The following is a 17,978-nucleotide window of genomic DNA, read 5'->3' as shown; positions in this document are numbered from 1 at the left end:
GTAGAGGGCGCAGTAGAGTAAAATACAATAATTTAATGTATAAAATCTTTTGAAAATAGCTGATCTACAAGGTCACAACGCGTCGCACCGTGACGCATTGTGAGCTTGTAGATCTGCTATTTTCAAATGGCTGAAATGTATTTAAGTGGGTAATGTTATTGGTATCCAAACGTACCAAACTAAAATGTTTGAAAATAGCAGATCTAGTACATCCGCTATTTCCAAATAGCCTAGGTATAAAATAGGGCTAAAGTGGTTAATGTATTTCTTATAATGCAATAATTTAAATCTGCAAAGTAACTAAGGTTTTCAAATAATTGTAGTAAAAGTACAATATTTGCCTCCGAGATGTAGTGGAGTAGAAATAAAGTACTGAAAACTGGAAATACTACAGAAAAGTAAAAATAACTCAAAACAAAAAAAGAATTGTACTTAAGTACAGTACTTGAGTAAATATATGGTGTGGCTCTCCAAAGGTCTAGTCGTCTACATGAGGGTCCGTCTGTGTGTGTGTGTGTGCGCGCGCATCAGTGCCAAAATTCGTATGCACGGTCAGGTGCCAGTAGGCCACAGAAGAACCTCCACTTCATCCGTTTTTCTACTTGAGAATTAATATCACAACAGCACATTAGAAACGCAACAGGTCATCTGTACAAAAATACGTTTTTATTTCCATTCAAATTAAGCGACGGGAAGGTGATTTAGCGAAAGCAAAATGCAACAAGGAAATCTAAGCACCTGGATCACCCCGTTCACTTTTAGAATGTCTTCACGTTGGTCAATTTCAATTCTGACATCGTATTAGTCTAGAGCAGTGGTTTTCAACCTTTTTCATGCCAGGGACCCCTAAATTGATATACATTTGGCCGCGAACCACCATCTGAAAATGTTTTGTTCCAGGGACCCCCAGAAGCAAAGATTTGAGTAAAACATTTTCTTTGAAAAATGTGCACACATTTTCAAGATTTTTCAAAAATAGCAGATCTACAAGCTCATAGCGCGGCACTGGTTGGCTGCTAATCACCGAGGGCTTCACAAATGTCAACGAGGCATCGGTGCCATTTTAGATTTCTTTGTCTATTCAACAATAGCAGATATACAAGCGCATAGCACGGCAATGACCTTGTAGATCTGCCATTTTTGGAAAAAAAAAACGTGCTCAATCTGTGGAAAGATCTCAACACAAAACAAAGCCCCTCCCCGAACATGGCCAACTGTGTGACGCTCTGCCAAACGATCACTGTGATGGTCCACACAGCACTGCAAGCCCACTCTGTAGCTGCTGAATGCTCCTTAACCCATTAAGACCTGGAACTGTGTCATTTTTAGATTTGAGCTAAAAAGCATGATTTTACACTTTGGGCTATTCAAAAATAGCAGATATACAAGCTCATAGCGCGGCACCGAGTGCCGCGCTACGAGCTTGTAGATCTGCTATTTTTGAAAATTTGTGAAAATGTGTGCAAATCTTTGCATATATATATATTTTTAAAGCGAACATTTGTAACTCAAATCTTTGCTTCTGGGGGTCCCCTGGAACAAAATATTTTGAAGGGGGTCGGCGGCCAAATACATATCATTTTGGGGGTCCTTGACATGAAAAAGATTGAACACCACTGATACAGAAACATACGTTTTTCAGAATACTGTTGAGATTTAGGAGACATGTAGAATCGGCTTCAGGTCTCAATGGGTTAAAGCATTTTCATCCAGTGAAGAGAAATCCACAGAGTCCATCTGACTCGCCAGCAGCTGAATGCTCTCTCTCCATTGCCAATAGGGACGCTGATGACAACATCCTCACTGGTGGAAGCCATGGGAGAGCCGTTGACAGAAATGCTGTAGACAACATTTTTGCAAATCTTTGAAAATGATATGCCAACATTTGTAACTCACATCTTTGCTTCTGGGGATCCCTGGAGCAAAACATTTTCGAGATGGGGGTCCGTGGCCAAAGACATATCATTTTGGCATGAAAATGTTTGAGAACCACTGATATAGAAACACAAGTATTTTCTGAAAACCGTTAGGATTTAGAAGACATTTGTAGAATCGGTCTCAGGCCTTGATGGGTTAAAGTGAAAGCGAGGAAAGTCAATCTCGACATGACATATACACTGAAAAAAGAAAACCCAGGGGTCGTACGATCAAGATATTCAGGAATGTTTTAACAAAAACACAACATTTGTGTATTTTACACAAACGATCACATTTGCCGTGTCCACTTTTTTTTTGAGCACTGGCGATTGAAGAATCACCGTCCACCTGAGTAGGAAGCGTGGAAAATGTCGGTACATCTGCACGTCTTAAGGACCGAGCACCGAGCGTGGACAGTCGGGGGGGGGCAAAAGTCATCGGATACGTCAGGGTGGTGGGGGGGGGGGGGGTGGTCGGGGTTCGCCCCGAAACCTCAACGCTGCCGGTCCCAGCGCCAGATGGAGGCGTCGTCGCACACGGCGATCAGGATGCTGCTGTCTCGGCTGAAGCTGGTCTGCCGGATGGCCGACGTACATTTGGGCAGCGTCAGGGTCGTGCACCTGGGGAGAGAGGGGGACATGTTGGGTTCAACAACATAGGAGTGAGGCGTATTCATGGCTTAAAGCAAAATAATAAAACTTTTTCGCCTGAATGTGCGATTTGTGAAACAGTGTAAAATTGTATTTTTGCTCATAAGATCCTGGACCAGCCAGTTGACGTGCCGGGCACTAGAATAAATAAGAAGGATGAATTACAGGGGCGTGTCCCAGCGTAGTACCGGGGTATTGCACATGCGCAGTGTTATCAGGAAGTGCACGACGGAGTGTTCCAGCAGAGGCGCTACATAAAAACCCCCAGGATCCCTTCTCAGTCGGTCGAGGTGTGTGTTTGTTGTTCTCTCCACAGCACCTAAACAGCTGCAGGTTTGTAATTCTAATACACAAGTGGACTAAATGACTTACATAGTTATAAAGAACAACAACAAAGTGACATAAACCCCCATATCCAAGTTATTAATATGCATATCTATTGTGTTTATGTCCCTACTGTTTATTATTGCTTTCATTGTTGTTGACCCACTGTTTGCCTGAATTAAAGTTTTGATATAATTCATGCAGGTCTCCGTGGCTACTGAAGTGACACAAAACAAACACTACCGTTTAAGGGTCACACGCTGCCATCTACTGAGCCTTTTTGTATGTTCAGGCAGGATTTTACTGCGCATGTGCAATACCCCGGTACTACGCTGGGAAACGCCCCTGTAATCCATCCTTCTTATTTATTCTAGGCCGGGCATAGGAAGTGGGAGTCATCCTCAACCAACCGGAGTGCAGTGGGCGTCGCTCACTGCACAACGGCTCTCTGGCTGGGGTGACGGACAGGTCGATGAACCCATTGGTTCATCGATCTGTCCGTCACCCCAGCCCCCGCAGGCGGATTCTCTCTCCGGTGATTTTGAACCTGCCCCTCTAGACATGATATCAGACGCGCTAGGGCAGCCTACATGCACCCTGAAGAAGACATACATTGTGTTGAAATGTTGATCAAATCAAAAGGGTTATTGCATTGTGGCTATGAGCTGCGCGACTCTTTTCTTCAGCCATAATGCCACACCGGGAGGAGACTGACTTACTTGGCTTTGTGGGGGTCTTCAACTTCTAGGTCCCACACGTACAGCTTTCCCACCTGGTTGCCCAGAGCCAGCATCTGCAAGGCAGTTTGATGGGCATGGTCAGTCACCCATACACAGCATTACTCCACAACTGTGCCAGTGTGCTGTTAACACATCAAGTGCCAGAGGTTTATTAAAACAGGGTACATCTAGTGCCAGCGTTCTTACCGTTTGCGCTGATCCGTTTAGTGCTGTAGACGCCACGACGAGGATGTAAACAAAAGGGTGCATGCACGATGGTCGAGGGTCCCGACTATCGCCTGGAACAATAACATTTCTAACGCGATCGGCCATTGCCGAGTGATCGCCCATCGAAAATGGCTCGTTTCCACCACGGAAAAAAAGATGGATACGGGGCTTTTTCTCAAGATTCTATAACAACTTGTAGATCTGCTATTTTCAGAGCGCAACACCCGAGCGCACCTAAACATAAAATGACTTGTCGTTTATTTCTACTGGATCTCTTCTCCACTAGTCCCTCACTAACATTTTAGTCTAGTTTTTATTTGTTGACGAAATTGTCAATATATTTAGTCTTAGTTTTAGTCATCATAGCTTAGTTTTCAGCAGTGAAAAAAGGTTGTCGACGAACATTTTTGGTCATGGGTTTAGTCGATGAAATCAACACTGGAGTCAAAAGGACAGAGAACAGGTCATAAGGTTACATAGTTTGGGCATGTCCCATATTTTCTACGGATTATAGAACAGCGGCCAATCAGCGCAGCTCAAGTTCCACTGCACACATAGACTGAAAGAACGAGCCCAATCGATGGTCTTGAAGGGCGGAGCCAAACCCAGGCGCTGGATTCCAGCGCCTGGGTTTGGAGCACTCTGATTGGTTAGGAGATAACAAGGTCCTAAGACCAGCGTTCCTGCAAGGTTCTCCCAGGCTTTTTTTCTTTTGAAACAAAAAAAAAAGGCATGGGTTTCCGAGGCTACTGCACACATAACTCTTCGCCTGCCATGGAGGCGTTAACACAGGGGTGGGCAACTTTATGATGAGAGGCCCACTATATTTCCACACTCACTCCAGAGGGCCACACTGCATATACTGTCGGCCCATTCTATGTCACACAAAAGTAGCAAAAAATAAATAAATTATGAGGTTTCCATCCGACAGAGATGATCCGTTAACTTAATGTTTTTTATTAAATGCCATTTACTTGTTTTTGTGAAGGTTATGGGTATCTGATCCAATGCCCTGATCATAATCATAATCTCTAAGGGAATACAGAGACAAAGTACTTTTACCTTTTGCCAGAAGTCCATGGAAAAGCGCATGTACCAGATGTCACACTGGCTGTAGTCAAAGCGTCCCAGGATGGTGACATTGGACTCGTTTGGTTTGATTCGATCGATGTCGTCCTCCATCTTCCCCGGCTTCCAGCACACGATGGCATTTTCACATGACTGTAAGTGAGGAGAGAGCATGTACTTCAAAATCCTGAGTGTTTAATTTCTTCTTTTTTTTTTATCCTAAATTTTTATCCCACAATTTTTGCAACCCTTTTTTTTCTCCACCCGGTGCCAATTTTTTCTAAGTGATCCTGGGCACTACACTCCCCCCACCAGCCTAGGGAGGCCAGGGCCGAGCTCATGCCTCCTTCGATGCATGAGAGCCAACTGACCTTCTTGTCACCTGACAGGGGGGGGGGGAGTTTGCCCCGGTAGGACGTAGCGCGTGGAAGGAACACGTTATTCCAACCAGTTCCCTTCCTCTCCATCAGGCGCCTCGGCTGTCATGGGGGAGGCGGTATAGCAACCAGGATTACTGCATGTTTTTGTGAGGGTATTAACTACCCTAGGAGACACGGGGAGAACATGCAAACTCCACACTGAGTGCTAATTTAATCCATTAAGACCGGGAGCGCATCCGTCTCATTTTAAGATTTCCAAAATAGAGTGGTGCCGGCTCTGTTCTGGTCACTAGAAACACTCCATTTTGTTTCCCAAATGGCCCCTTATGGTGGGTGTGTAACTCTGAGAGTGTACAAATGGAACCAAATGGACCCTTACTGTTCCATTTGTACACTCTCAGAGTTATGGGGGTCCTTGAAAATAAGACAACCACTATGCCACACTAAATGCAACAGAGCCTTAATTAGTATCATTGGTAACACCTGTGAAGGAAGTAAGGAAGCGGCCCAATTCATTCCCAATATGGCCGCTGTGCATAGAGCCTATTGGTTTAGCTGCCCTTCCATGTAGAAATGGAGATCCTGTGGTCAAGTATGACACCTACTGGTCGACAAGAGTTATTGCATAGTCAAAACTCAAAATCCTCTGCTCAAATGAGCTGTTCACTCATGTCTCAACAGGAACAATGTAGGCATTAGTAGTGCAGGTTGAGGTTTTATTCAAATGTTCCAATGTTCGATGCCAAAAGCACGATTAAATCATTAATCGCAATTATTAGTTATTTCTTTTGCAAATCTTTCAATATATACATTTTTTTAACTCAAATCTTCTCTTCTGGGGGGTTCCCTGGAACAGCATATTTTGTCAATGAAATGCCACCCCGGTTGCCACAGCAACGGGGTGGCATTTTCAATGTTAAATTTCAAAATGGTCTATGGCAGGGAATGTGGTAAAGTAATCGGTAATCGTGACAGCCCTGATCGGTACATCCCTGCTCGTGAGACTCACCTTGGACAGGATGAGGTCGCCCAGCCACCGCACACAGTCCACATAGTTCCTGTGGATGTCGCGCGTCGAGAAGTCCGGGAAGTGGATCTTCTGGGAGACGAAAGGTCTGGGGGGGGGGGCAGAACACGGGTCAACGTTCCTTGAAATGCCAACACATGGTCAATGAAATCATGTCTCTCTGAACCAGTGGTGGAAAAAGTACCGTAAATTTCGGGCTATAAGCCGCAACTTTTTTCCCATTTTTCGACCCTGCGGCTTATATAACGGTGCGACTTATCTATGGATTTTTATAGCTAACGGCCACTAGGGGACCTCCTAAATCTAGGGATTTTACACCCGCGGCTTATAGACCAATTATTTGTTTACAAACATTGGGACTGGACGCACAGGTGACTGTTTCATGTAATCAATTCCCAACAGATCCCCAAACCTGCTGTTTTAGGGTGAGCTTGTTTCAGTTCATTCAACCTCCTCTGTGTGTAGGCTAGTGGGGTGCGCCCTGGCGACACATATATACTTCATCGCGTAACGGTATTGCGCACCGAGAACAGCTGACATACAAGCTCACAACCGCGTCACGGATGCGACCGCTGTGAGCTTGGAGATCTGCTATTCTCGGCCGTTAGGCTCTGCGCGCGACACCTTCGCGGGACGGAGCATACATTAGTCTTGACGGGCTGCAGCTGTGCGAGCCAAGCAGGTTCTGGTGCCATGATCATAGAGCGCTCCCTCTGTTCTTATGACAGCCACTGGAGGTGGAGTTTTGAGGACAACTGCTTTGAATTGTTATTATTGTTTACACACAACAGAAACCAAGGATTATATATTTCAAGAGTGAGAGATCACAGTAAAAATCCTAAGCATTCTTCCTCCACACTGGGAGAAGAACAGCATCTGAAAGTTTGATGGGATGCATTTTTACACGTGAGACTGTGACCACTTTTACATTGCATCTTATGAGCGGTGGGGTTCTTTTGCTGCCGACCTGTGCGCGCATACTGTTTCGTATCAGTGTGACGTCGTCTGTTAAGGCGTCTATAGTCCAGTGCGGCTTATATATGTACAAATCATTCAATTTAGCTGCTGCGGCTTATATTCAGGTGCGGCTTATAGTGCGAAAATTACGGTACTGTTTTTTTGTTTTACTTAAGTTAAAGTATCAATACCACAATGTAGAAGTACTCTTGTTACAAGTACAAAGCCTGTGTTCAAAATGTTACTCGAGCAAAAGAACAAAAGTATTGGCATCACAATGCACTTAAAGTACCAAAAGTAAAAGCACCGAAATGTTTGAAAATAGCAGATCTACATCGGCTACATCTACATCTTTGTAGTGGAGTAAAAGTACAATAGTTGTCTCTACGATGTAGTGGAGTAAAAGTACAATAGTTGTCTCTAAGATGTAGTGGAGTAAAAGTACAATAGTTGTCTCTAAGATGTAGTGGAGTAAAAGTACAATAGTTGTCTCTAAGATGTAGTGGAGTAAAAGTACAATAGTTGTCTCTAAGATGTAGTGGAGTAAAAGTACAATAGTTGTCTCTACGATGTAGTGGAGTAAAAGTACAATAGTTGTCTCTACGATGTAGTGGAGTAAAAGTACAATAGTTGTCTCTACGATGTAGTGGAGTAAAAGTACAATAGTTGTCTCTAAGATGTAGTGGAGTAAAAGTACAATAGTTGTCTCTACGATGTAGTGGAGTAAAAGTACAATAGTTGTCTCTAAGATGTAGTGGAGTAAAAGTACAATAGTTGTCTCTAAGATGTAGTGGAGTAAAACGGAATCAACACTGCTGCGATACCTGTTGGTCTTGGAGGGGTTGTACTCGTACGACCCTCGGATGGCTCTCTGCATCCTCTCAGAGTTGATCCTCCACAGTTTCAGAGAGTGGTCCATTCCACAGGACATGATCTTGTCGCCCAGCAGGTCAAAGTCCTGTCAGCACCACACAAGACGTCTCATTAACTCATTCACTGCCTAGAACGACTAAAACGATTGGTTTTTTTTTACATTTTTTTCTTTTAATTTGACCCAAAGACCAAGGAGATATGATTTTTCAAAGATCTAGACTCCCATCCACTTCCTTGTTAACTTAAAACTGAAAAATTCTGTATCTCGGCTCCTGAGTACTTTTTTTTTTTCAATGAAAAATCTTGGCAGTGGGCAAACGCGGCCAGAAATAATCCAGGCAGTGAATGAGTTGAAGGCAGTGAATGAGTGAATAACAATCATAACAATGGCAATGATTTTTGAAAGATCAGCAGATCTACAAGTTCATAGCGCCTCGCGCTGTGAGGCGTTGTGTAGAGGGGTGTAGATGGAAAAAATAGTTGACCCAAGTAAAATAAAAAGGTTAATCTGAAACACAATTGTATACAATATAGAGGGAGGGGGGTCCCTGCTTCATCTCTCTCTCTCAGCTAAGGGGTCCTTGGCCTGAAAAGGTTGAAGACCCCTGTAGTAAAGTATTAAATCAATCAGAAATACTCACTGCACTCAACACCTCATCTCGATGGCCCTCGACTCCTCCAAATATAGCCACCAGCGTGTCTGTGTGGATGTTCCACAGACGAAGGGCGTGATCTGAGCAAACGGGGGGGGGGGGGGAAGAAAGAGAGTACAAAGACAGAATGAAATGGAGATCAGTGGTGGGTATTATTAACCAATTAAGACCGGGAAGGAAACGCTGTGTAATTTTCGATTATTTGCCTTTTCGATTTTACTCAAGTGATTTTTTTATTCCGGACTTTTACTTGTAACATTACTTCTACATTGCAGTATTGATACTTTTACTTAAGTAAAACATTTGAGTATTTGGTGGAAATTGAATATCTTGGCAGTTGCAATTTTGGCGGAGGTATTGCACTCAACTGAGTGCAATCTTTATAGTTTTTGGAGACAGGTAACTTACCTTTACTGACAGACAACAGAAGATTTGGATCCCTAGGATGAAACTTGAGCTCGTTGATGGCATTCCCGTGACCCACATAATGCTACACAAGACAAGGCAGAAAAAGACCACTTATAGACTTGCCCATAAAATAAAACGTTTTCAGCAGTTTTGGGAAGATGTTCATTATTCACCCGACAAAGACGGCAATTAAAGGTAGGGTAAGTGATTTGCTTTGGTTAAAATAAGTGTTAAATAGCTCTATATTCTGATAGTACTCATTGCTATAGAGTGTTTGTTCAGTATTAGGAGTCTCCTTGTCTCTCCACCTCTTTATTAAACAGAAAATGCATTTTCGTTTCAGTTTCATTTCCAATTTTATCCAACCAGGACAGAGAACTCAATCAGGATACAGTTTAAACAAGTGAAATTGGAAGTGATGACACTAAGAAATGAGCATGCAAAATTGGAACTGGAACACTATACAAATTAAGCTTAAAAATTGGTACTTTCTCCTGATTGGCTGAGATTTTGACACCTACCGAAAAATGTATTTTCTGTTTATTAAAGAGCTGGAGAGACAGGGAGACATCTGTTACTGAAAAAACACTCTTTAGCAATGATTACTATCAGAATATAGTATTTTAACCTTTTAACAAAATACTTTTTGTTTTAACCAAAACATATCACTTACCCTACCTTTAAAGGACGACTTGGGGGTGTTAAAATTAACCGTTAAAAGAAAATGGTTTATATACATTATTCTGTGGTCTGACAAAATGTGAATACACAATACTGCTTATATGCCTACTTTCTGTATATAGGCCTACTTCCTGTTTACAGGAAAAAGAGACAGGGTGGACTGTACCTTGATGCATTGCATGGTGATGTGGTTGATCACCCTGATGATTCCACGGGAGCCGGCTACGGCCAGCAGGGGGTGACTGGTGTTGGAGTCAAAGGTCCAGGCACACGTGTAGAAGTTCTCGTCGGCCTAATGTGCAGCTGTTAGTCAAGGAGATAGCAAGTGCCAGTGGTGGGGGGCGGGGGCGGGAGTACTCAAATGTCTTACTTAAGTAAAAGTATCAATACTGCAATGTAGGAGTACTCCGTTACAAGTAAAAGTCCGGAGTAAAACATTTACTTGAGTAAAAGTATGGGTATCAAAATGTACTTAAAGGGTAAGCCCACTTTGGTATAGGCTTTGTAGTTACCTTGCCATGATGTAATGTTTTTTTTAATAAAAATGTCAACTTCCTGTTGATTTTACAATTTGAAGATCCAGATCCGCGGATCCAGTCTGGGTTTTCTTCCTAATAAAAATGCCAAAATCAACAGGAAGTTGTCATTTTTATAAAAAAAAAAAAGAAACAGTACTGGGTTTGGTGATGTTCTATATCGTCTGAATCAACTTTGTTTGTGTTAGTTTATGGGCTAAAAGAGTGACTTTGAGAGCTGTTTTACCATACAATGTAAGTCAATGAGGAGCATATTTTGAATTATAAATTTCTAATCAGTGGAGCAATTATTTTGGATTTCTTGTCCACCTTTGGAGTTACATCATGGCAAGGTAACTAAACAACCCAAACCTCTACCAAAGTGGTCTTGCCGTTTGAATAAACAGATCTACAAGCTCACAACGCGTCGCGAGGTATAAAATAGGGCTAAAATGGTTAATGCATGTTTTATAATGTAATCATTTATATCTGCTAAGCTAAACTAAGCTGCTAAGCTAAGCACGGCACTCGTGCCATGCTATGAGCTTGTATATCTGCTATTTTTGAATAGCAAAAGTATAAAATAATGGTTAAAGTGGTTACACAAATGCGTTCCCGGTCTCAATGGGTTAAAGCTGACTGTCCAGTTGCCCTTTCATTCTACAGCATGCAGCACTACCGAATAGGAAAGGTGATAGATATGCAAATACAAGCTAAAAGTCAAGGACCAAATATACAAATGCAATCAATACATTTAAGGGAAAAGGATACATCCGCATCCACGTAGGACTGCAGGAGTTTGATCTCCCCTTGAGAGTGGCATTCGTATAGCGTTACCTGGTGAAGAAAGGACAAGTGCAGGTGATGGAAAAAGAGGGTTAACTTCTCACATGGGGAAGAGTTTATATCAGGGGTCTTCAACAGGGGGTCCGGGACCCCTAGGTGGTCCTCAGAGTTACTACAGGGGGTCCGCCAAATCTTTGTGTGATAAGATTTTTTTTTTTACCTTAACCCTATAGCATTCCCTTTTTCTGAGGAGAACTTTAGCCAAGGACCCCCTAGCTGAGAGAGAGATGAAGCAGGGACCCCCTACTCTATATTGTGTAAAATTGTGTTTCAGATTAAAGTTTTTTTTTTACTTAGTCTGCTATTTTTTCCCTCTACACCTATAGCCTCTTTGCCAAAAATAGCCGATCTACAAGCTCTCAACGCCTTGAGATCTTGTAGATCTGCAATTTTTTGGCTAATGTTCCCCTCAGAAAAGGAATTCTAGGGTTCAAGTGGTTAATGTAAAAAAACTAAATCCTATCACACAAAGATTTGGCGGACCCCCTATAGTAGCTCTGAGGACCCCCTGTTGAAGACCCCTGAAAATGAAGGCCTGGCGCCAACTGGGCCCTACTGGGCCGGCCCGGACAATTACCATACTTTTAGGCCCGAAAGCCCGGATAGGTGTCATAATGTGCTTCATATCTTCAAAGTCACGCATCCAAAGAGCTTTGAACTGAGCAGATTGGAACTTCCGTTCCAGAGATAATGGCCAAAACATCTTGAAAGGCCGCTAGGGGCAGTTGAAATTTATTTAGATTTTTTCCCGCCCTTTTTTTCCCCCTCTTCTTCACGGAACCCGAGGCTCAGCCCGGCCCGACCAATTAGCATACATTTTGGGCCCGGCCCGGCAATGTCGGGTAGGGTCGGGTTCGGGCAGAATTTGAGAACTGTTGTGTGACGTGGTATCAGAAACCATTAAAAAAAAGGAATCCTTCTGCATGTCTTCGTCATTACTTACCCTGTTGCTGCCGACTGTGGCAAACACGAGGGGGTCTCCCTCTTTGCTGTGCCAGTTAAACTGGACACCAAACAGCGGCTGGCCATGATCCTCCTGAAGAAATCGACGCAAGATTTACATTACATCACAGTCATTTAGCAGACGCTTTTATCCAAAGCGACTTACAATAAGTGCATTCAACATTCAATATATCAGCTACCTACTTTCTTAAACAGATGAGACGAATAGGAAAATCAAATGAGCAAGGGCTAAAACCACTAAGTGTATCGAAGAAAAAAAAGATCCAATAAAACAAGAGCTCGTACAACTAATTGACAACAAGTAGGCAAGGCAAAGAGGGGGGTTGTGTTTCCTGAAGAGGTGGGTTTCCTCCTCCTCCTCCTACTACTACTACTACTACTACTACTGCTGCTGCTGCTGCTGCTGCTGCTGCTGCTGCTGCTGCTGCTGCTGCTGCTGCTGCTGCTGCTGCTGCTGCTGCTGCTGCTGCTGCTGCTGCTGCTGCTGCTGCTGCTGCTGCTACTGGCGGCCATAGCTGAGTGGTTAGTGAGCCCGCCTAGAGAGCCAGAGGCCCTGGTTGCCCCAGGTTCGATTCCAGGCCAGGCCAGCATATGTGTCGATGAAATGAAATTTGTCCCTGAGCAAGACTCTTAACCCCTAATTGCTCACAGGTTCTCATTGGAAACAAGACCGCAAGGACTTTCATGAACAACCTGTTAAAAGGAATTATCCTTAACTACATGAGCCCTAGTACCTGGGTGTGTGTCATAATACGCAAACATTCTGTGAAGGATGTGACTCGGTCAGGGAAGTCCAGGGACCACCATTGGTACTTGGGGGGGGGGGGGTACCGGGGGGTCCCCAGCGAAATGAGTTAACATAGTGTCACAATCATTTTAACCACTTAGCTTTGGCAAAAATAGCAGATCTACAAGCGGCACCGAGTGCAGGGAAGAAGAAAAAAACGCGCCCCAAGTAGGATGCGTAAATTACGTCAGACGGTGCTCTATATAGAGGCTATAGCAAAAAATGAATGGGTTCATCCTGTGACGGTGGCATTTCCATCAGTCTCATTAATAACGCAGAGATGTGACAAAGTTCGCTCCACTCACCCGCAGGCTGTTGACACACTTGAAAGAATATCGGCACTTCTTGGACTTCCACTTGCCCTTGCCCCAGCTCTTCCTGCCCGGCGCGTTGGCCGTGTTGGTGGGCGTGTCCGGGCGCTCCACGTTCGTCCCGCTCTCGACGCTGATGGCGTCGTCCTGCGAAAACATGGCGATCGTCAAAAGCTGGCGTTAGAATGTTTTTATTTACAAGTCTTGTAGTTGACGTTCTGTTCGTGCGTAGACCATTACAAAGCAAGGCACCCACTCATTTAGTATTATTTGTAGTATTATTTAGAGCAGGGGTATTTAGAGCAAATCTTTGTGTGACATGATTATGTTTTTTACCTTAACCACTTGAACCCTAGTATCCATTTTTCTGAGGAGAACTTTAGCCAAAAATAGCCGATCTATTTTTGGCAAGAGGTATAGGTGTAGAGGGAAAAAAGGGCAGACCAAGTAAACAAAAAAGGTTTAATCTAAAACACAATTTTATACAATATGTAGTGGGGGTCCCTGGGCCTAGGTGTAAAAAGGGGGAAAAGGGCGGACCAAGTAAAAATAAATAAGAAGTTTAATCTGAATAACAATTTTATACAACATAAAGGGGGTCCCTGCTTCATTCCTCTCTCTCAGCTATGGGGGTCCTTGGCCTGAAAAATTTAAAGACCCCTGATTTAGAGTATTATTAAGTATTATTTGTAGAATTATTTAGTATTATTTTTAGTATTATTTGTAGTTTATTTAGTATTATTTGTAGTTTATTTAGTATTATTTAGAGCATTATTTAGTATTATTTGTAGTTTATTTAGTATTATTTGTAGTTTATTTAGTATTATTTAGAGCATTATTTAGTATTATTTGTAGGTTTATTTAGTATTATTTAGTATTATTTGTAGTTTATTTAGTATTATTTGTAGTATTATCTGGCATCACTGCTAGCACTAGCTAGGGTAACATTTGCAACCCCGTTGTAGCCGGGGAAGCTAGCCGGCTGCTACAAAGAACAGATCTACAAGCTACCAACGCGTCACGCAGCAACGCGCTGATACCTTCTAGATCTGTTCTTTTTCTTTTGGCCAGCGACACGGTGTTGCCAGATTTTGCGAGAGTAATAAGCAAACCATGTCTAGGAAAACAAGTCCAAATAAGAAACTACACTTTAGAAACAAGGCCCAAAAAAACCCCACAACTACCAATATTTACAGGCTACTTTACAGAAATAACAAGCCCCAAAGTCACTTATAATCAGTGGTGAGAAGTGAATAAGTACTACTTCTCACCACATTCACTCAAGTACTGTAATACACTTTTTGGGACAGAAAATAAACCGCCAGACGGAAATTATTGTATGTGCTCCACTGCGCCCTCTACAGGTGTGGTTAACGGTGATTTACACAATAATCTACATCTGCTGGTCATAATACAATGTTGTATGTTGTATGTTCTGCCCAAAAAGTGTATTATACAGAGAAGGTGGGGTGCTGAGAGGCTTCCCATCGTGGAGAATAGACTTTCAACAACACAAAACAACCTTTGTGTCGGTGAGAAGCGAAATAGTTTTGTTTATTTTTCAACAAACAAAACTACTACTGCAGGGCAGTAGAATTTTCCGTCTACGAGCAGTGTTGCCAGGTTCCGTGAGAGACACAAGCAACCAGGTCTAGGAAAAAAACAAGCCCCCATAAGAAGCGAGCGGAGTGGGCCACACGAGCACTTTAAACCAGTGGTTTTCAACCAGTGGTCCGGGGACCACCAATGGTCCTTGAGGGGGTTCCAGGGGGTCCCCAGACAAATTAATAGATTGTAAACAAATTGAACCTTGTGTGTCTGTAACTCTGAGAGTATACAAATGGAACCAAATGGACCCGTTCCATTTGTACACTCAGAGTTAAATGAACACTGATGATGATGATACAGTGTAGATTGGGACCCGCAAGAAATCAAAATGCGCAAACAAGCATGAAATGACTTGTCTTTTAGTTCTAATGGATCTCTTCTGCACTAGTACCTAGTTTTTATTTATTGATGAAAGTATCAATTATATCTAGTCATAGTTTTAGTCATTATAGCTTAGTTTTTATTTAGTTTTCGTCAGTGAAAAAAGGTAGTCGACGAACATTTTTCGAACATTTTCACATCCCAAATAAGTGACTATACACTTTAAAAACAAGGCCCAAAAATATCCAATATTTACAAGCGACAGGAAAGCAGTCGCTTATTATTAGCAGACTTGGCAACACTGGGTGGGAAGCCTTTCACCCAGTGTCACACTTTGAGTCCCTGGCATATCTTTTCAAATGGGGGTCCGTGGGCTAATATGTGTCAATTTGGGGGTCCTTGATACAAAAAGGGTTGAAAACCACTGCTTTAAACCTATACATTGGGCTATTTGAAAATACATTCTTCTTCTTATTATAAACTTATAATAAGCAGACCTGGCAACGCTGTCTATGAGCAGAGCATTGCGCCTGGCGGAGCGTCAGAGAAGAACTCACTAATAAGTGCTCTGGTCTGGATCAGGGCTTTTTAAAGAAACCCTCTTACATTGTCGTCTCCGGACAGATCCGGGTTGCTGTTCTCGTCGCTGCTCAGCTTCTGTTTCTTGGCGCTGGGCTGCATCGTTTCTTTTCCCGCCGCGGCTGGCTGTTGATGTTGTTGAGACGCGGGAGGAGGAGGACACTCCGACATGTTCTTATTCTCCCTCATTTTGACTGCAAGCTCCGCCTCTTCCGCTTCCATAAAAGTAAAAAAATAAATAAGCTACTACTTCCGGGCCTTGTTTCCAAACCAAACTGGCCAACCATGGGCGTAGGGCGACATCTAGTGGCTGAATGCTATCAAAATGTAAGGACACCTTTTTGTTTTTGTCTGGACTGGACAGTGGACGTTTTTGAAGCCGATGTAATATAATATAATATTCTGAAATTTAAATGCCCCAAAAACATAAATGACCAAATACTACCACAATTAACTTTGAGGTATTTTTTACTTTACTAGAGTATTTCCAATTGTCTATACTTTTACTTCTACTCCACTACATCTCAGAGGCAGATATTGTTCTTTTACTCCACTACAATTATTTGAAAACTTTAGTTACTAGTTACTTTGCAGATATACATTATTCAATTATAAAACACACATTAACCACTTCTGCCCTATTGTTTACTCCTAGGCTATTTGAAAATAGCCGATCTACAAGCTCACAACGCATCGCGACGCGTTGTCAGCTTGTAGATTTTCAAACATTTTAGTACTTTTACTTTTGATACTTTAAGTACATTTTGATACCAATACTTTTACACTTTTACTCAAATACATTTTGAATTCCAGACTTTTACTTGTAACAGAGTACTTCTACATTGCAGAATTGATACTTTTTACTTAAGTAAAACATTTGCGTACTTTCCCACCACTGCCAGCTATATAGCTATCATGGTAATAATAGTAAAAATGTGTCCTAAGTTGATGTTGGACTGTATTGAACTGTAAACCTTCCAGTTCCCACACAGCCACTTGACTTCACCTACCGAGCCACTCCCAGAGCTACTTTGTTTGGATGGAGAGTCAATGGCACGATGCAAGGTTTCTATGCAACAACCCTTGCGGAAATGAAAACGTAGACCATACATGGGCAACTGGCAGCCTGGAGGCCACATGCGGCCCCCACCTTCACTTAATGCTGGCCCTCAGGTATATTATATAGATATATTACTGATTTCAGCCGTTACAATTCTAAACATGCAAACATGACCCGCTTTAATTACTTCAGTCTATATTAGTAGCTTAATGACTAGTATTACAATTCTATTGTCTTTTTTAAGTCCAATGTATTTGTATTTAAGTTTAAAAAGTTAACATAAGTATAACTAAATGCATTTGAAATGAAATAAAAATGTTACTTTTTGGGATTCCCATATATATATATATAATAGCCAAAACAAAATCTGGATTCCAATTCAAAAGTAGCAAAAATCTACAAGCTCAAAACGCGTCGCACCTACTTTTGTGGTGCGTGGTGAAGACAGTATATGCAATGTGGCCCTCTGGAGTGAGTGGGGAAATATAGTGGCCCTCTAAATCATCAAAGTTGCCCACCACTGACGTAGACCAGGGGTCTTCAACGTTTTCAGGCCAAGGATCCCCTAGCTGAGAGAGAGATGAAGCAGGGACCCCCTCTATATCCTACTATAATTCTAGTAACCTCTGTCTGTCTGTAGTGGTGAGTGAGTAGGTGAAGCTACCCGGTTCTCCTCAGTGGCTGGACCAATTGCTCTGATTTTGCACACAGCCATTGACCATTACCATCTGAACTTAACTGTGAAGCCCGTTTTTCAATTTCATCAAATCTCAGCTTCTTATTAGCGCTTTTGTGTCAAAGAATGTCGCCATGGTTACGGGGCTGCCCAGCTATGGGACAAACTTCCTCCCGGGTTGCCAGATCATGTGCGCATATCCCCCCACGGATGCGTCGACCGGGTATGGTCTAGTTGTATACAATTCAGATAAACCTTTGCTGCTCTTTTTTCCCCTCTACACACCTATAACTCTTTGCCAAAAATAGCCGATCTACAAGCTCACAACGCCTCGCAGCGCGAGGCGTTGTGAGCTTGTAGATCTGCTATTTTTGGCTAAAGTTCTCCTCAGAAAAGGGATGCTAGGGTTAAGTGGTTAATTAATGTA

General features: G+C 42.6%; 1 protein-coding gene across 1 annotated transcript; it reads right to left on the bottom strand.

The window, feature by feature from the left end:
- Positions 1–646: 646 nt before the first annotated feature.
- Positions 647–16,004, bottom strand: eed (embryonic ectoderm development; the record flags this gene model as incomplete). The annotated part of the gene is made up of 12 exons (XM_084050826.1): positions 647–2,537; positions 3,611–3,684; positions 4,901–5,059; positions 6,296–6,401; positions 8,095–8,228; positions 8,785–8,876; positions 9,205–9,286; positions 10,052–10,177; positions 11,172–11,237; positions 12,190–12,282; positions 13,302–13,454; positions 15,843–16,004. The coding sequence occupies 12 exons, from the start codon at positions 16,002–16,004 to the stop codon at positions 2,411–2,413; spliced, it is 1,374 nt and encodes a 457-aa protein (XP_083906952.1). The 3' UTR covers positions 647–2,410.
- Between the last annotated feature and the right edge of the window lie 1,974 nt (positions 16,005–17,978).

The sequence above is a fragment of the Gymnoscopelus microlampas genome (genome assembly GCF_963454915.1).
Source record: "Gymnoscopelus microlampas genome assembly, chromosome: 24".
NCBI classification, from domain to species: domain Eukaryota; kingdom Metazoa; phylum Chordata; class Actinopteri; order Myctophiformes; family Myctophidae; genus Gymnoscopelus; species Gymnoscopelus microlampas.
The sequence above is the reverse complement of the archived record's forward strand: the minus strand, read 5'-3'. Positions and strand labels throughout refer to the sequence as shown.